Here is a 2,146-nt window from a genome sequence, read left to right on the forward strand (position 1 = left end):
GGAGGAGCGGCCACACGGAAGCAGCGACAAGCAGGCAGGCCCTTCTGAGGTGACAGGATGCAACAGTCCATGAAGCTGCAGTGAGGTGGCCAAAACAAAGGAGGCACAGAGGGGTGCAAAGGGCTTGGCCGTGACGTGGAGAGCTTGCTAGAGCAGGTGGGAACACCCCCAGAGGGAGGAGTGATGGGAGACTGAATTGTATGCCCACTGCTTTCCAGATCCTCTCCATGACCCAGAATCAGAATCTCTAGGAAAATGCGTAACTTGTTAAACTGGCAGGTTTTCTCAAACCACTGGCTCTTCAGAATGAGTGAAAATGGGCTAGGATTTGATCCCACCGCAGGCGCCAAAAAAGGTGAAGAGAAAATGTTTGTAAAAGTGGACGTTTTGACTGTAACACACAGTTAACATTTAACACAATTCTCGAAATGTTTCTTTCCACCAAAACTTTTTTGACTTGTAATGCTAACATATATTTAAGTATCAGGAACTACTAAAGGGCTTCAAACTAAAGTGTCCTATAATCTCTTGTTTAAAAAAAAAAACCAAAAATCAAGCCAACTAGCAAAGGGAGTTTAAAAAAAAAAAAAGGAAGACTAAAAGCTGAACCCCAAAGTCTAATGTGATCAACCCCCGGAGAGCAGCAGCTTGGGAAGCCAGCAATTCTGGCAGCAGCCATGAACACTGATTAAAACCCCTCAGAAGGTGCCAGCTTGTGCAGTAAAGGGACAGAAGTGACCTGGTAAGCATGAGAAGGATTTTTAATCCGTTAGCAGATCTACGAGAATCCTCGTGCTACAAAGGTCCCTAACCCATCTCTAAAATCCTTCTCACACAGCAGGAGTATTGGAAAGAGGTCAGGCACAGTGGCTCACACTTATAATCTCAGCACTCTGGGAGGCTGAGGCTGCCGAGTAACTTGAGGTCAGGAGTTTGAGACCAGCCTGGCCAACATGGCGAAACCCCATCTTCACTAAAAATACAAAAATTAAACGGGCATGGTGGCAGGTGCCTGTAATCCCAGTTACCCGAAAGGCTGAAGCAGGAGAACCGCGCCCAGCTGAGATCTAATGGTTTTGTGTCTGTGGGTTTTTTTTTTTTGAGACAGAGTCTCGCTCTGTTACCAGGCGCCAGGCTGGAGTGCAGTGGTGCGATCTTGGCTCACCGCAACCTCCGCCTCCTTGGTTCAAGCAATTCTCCTGCCTCAGCGTCCTGAGTAGCTGGGACTACAGGCGTGCACCACCATGCCCAGCTAATTTTTTGTATTTTAGTAGAGATGGGGTTTTGCCATGTTGGCCAGGATGGTCTCGATCTCTTGACCTTGTGATCCGCCCACATTGGCCTCCCAAAGTGATCTGATGGTTTTATAAGGGGGAGTTTCCCTGCACAAGCTCTCTTTGCCTGCCACCATCCACATAATATGTGACTTGCTCCTCCTTGCCTTCTACTATGATCATGAGGCCTCCCTAGCCATGTGGAACTGTGAGTCCATGAAACCTCTTTTTTTTTTTTTTTTGGGAAACTGCCCAATCTCAGTATGTCTTTATCAACAGCACGAAAACAGACTAATACAGGGAGGCAGAGAAAAGAGGGAAAAGAATGAACCCAAGACAGCAATGAAGTTAGCAAGGACATGTGGAAACCTCACAGTACAACTATGGAATGTCAGCTGAGTCTGCAAAGATGGCCACAGGACTGGCACCCGCATTCAAGACAAGACAGGCTGAACATACGGTTTCTCAGCTCAGTGGTGAGGATGTGTTTGGCAGCAATCAGAAGCTCCTTTCTGAGGTGTGCAGTCTCTGCTGGACAATTTGAAAGTAACTGGAGCATTCCTTTCACCATCTGTTGAGAATATTTAGTCACCAACTCCTGTAAGAACAGAGTGAGCAGAACAGAGTGAGAAGACAGAGTTAATGCAGAGTGTTAAGAAAAATTCAAATGTTATTGGCTTCTTAAAAATTCAGTAAGACCTTTGGGAGGCCAAGGCAAGCAGATCACATGAGGTCAGAGTTTGAGACCAGCCTGGCCCACATGGTGGAAACCCCGTCTCTACTAAAAATACAAAAATTGCTGGGCGCGGTGGCTCAAGACTGTAATCCCAGCACTTTGGGAGGCCGAGGCGGGTGGATCACGAGGTCAAGAG

The 2,146-nt window shown here is 47.1% G+C and overlaps 1 protein-coding gene across 1 annotated transcript in view; it reads right to left on the bottom strand.

Annotated features, from left to right (window-relative positions):
• LOC108307871 (transformation/transcription domain associated protein) overlaps positions 1–2,146 on the bottom strand; it is a 135,415-nt gene that overhangs the window by 109,021 nt on the left and 24,248 nt on the right. The window contains exon 12 of the mRNA XM_037740396.1: positions 1,734–1,872. Coding sequence (XP_037596324.1) covers positions 1,734–1,872 — 139 coding nt within the window. The remainder of the gene's footprint in view (positions 1–1,733; positions 1,873–2,146) is intronic.

This window comes from Cebus imitator, unplaced genomic scaffold, assembly GCF_001604975.1.
Source record: "Cebus imitator isolate Cc_AM_T3 unplaced genomic scaffold, Cebus_imitator-1.0 Scaffold82, whole genome shotgun sequence".
In the NCBI taxonomy this organism is placed as follows: Eukaryota; Metazoa; Chordata; class Mammalia; order Primates; family Cebidae; genus Cebus; species Cebus imitator.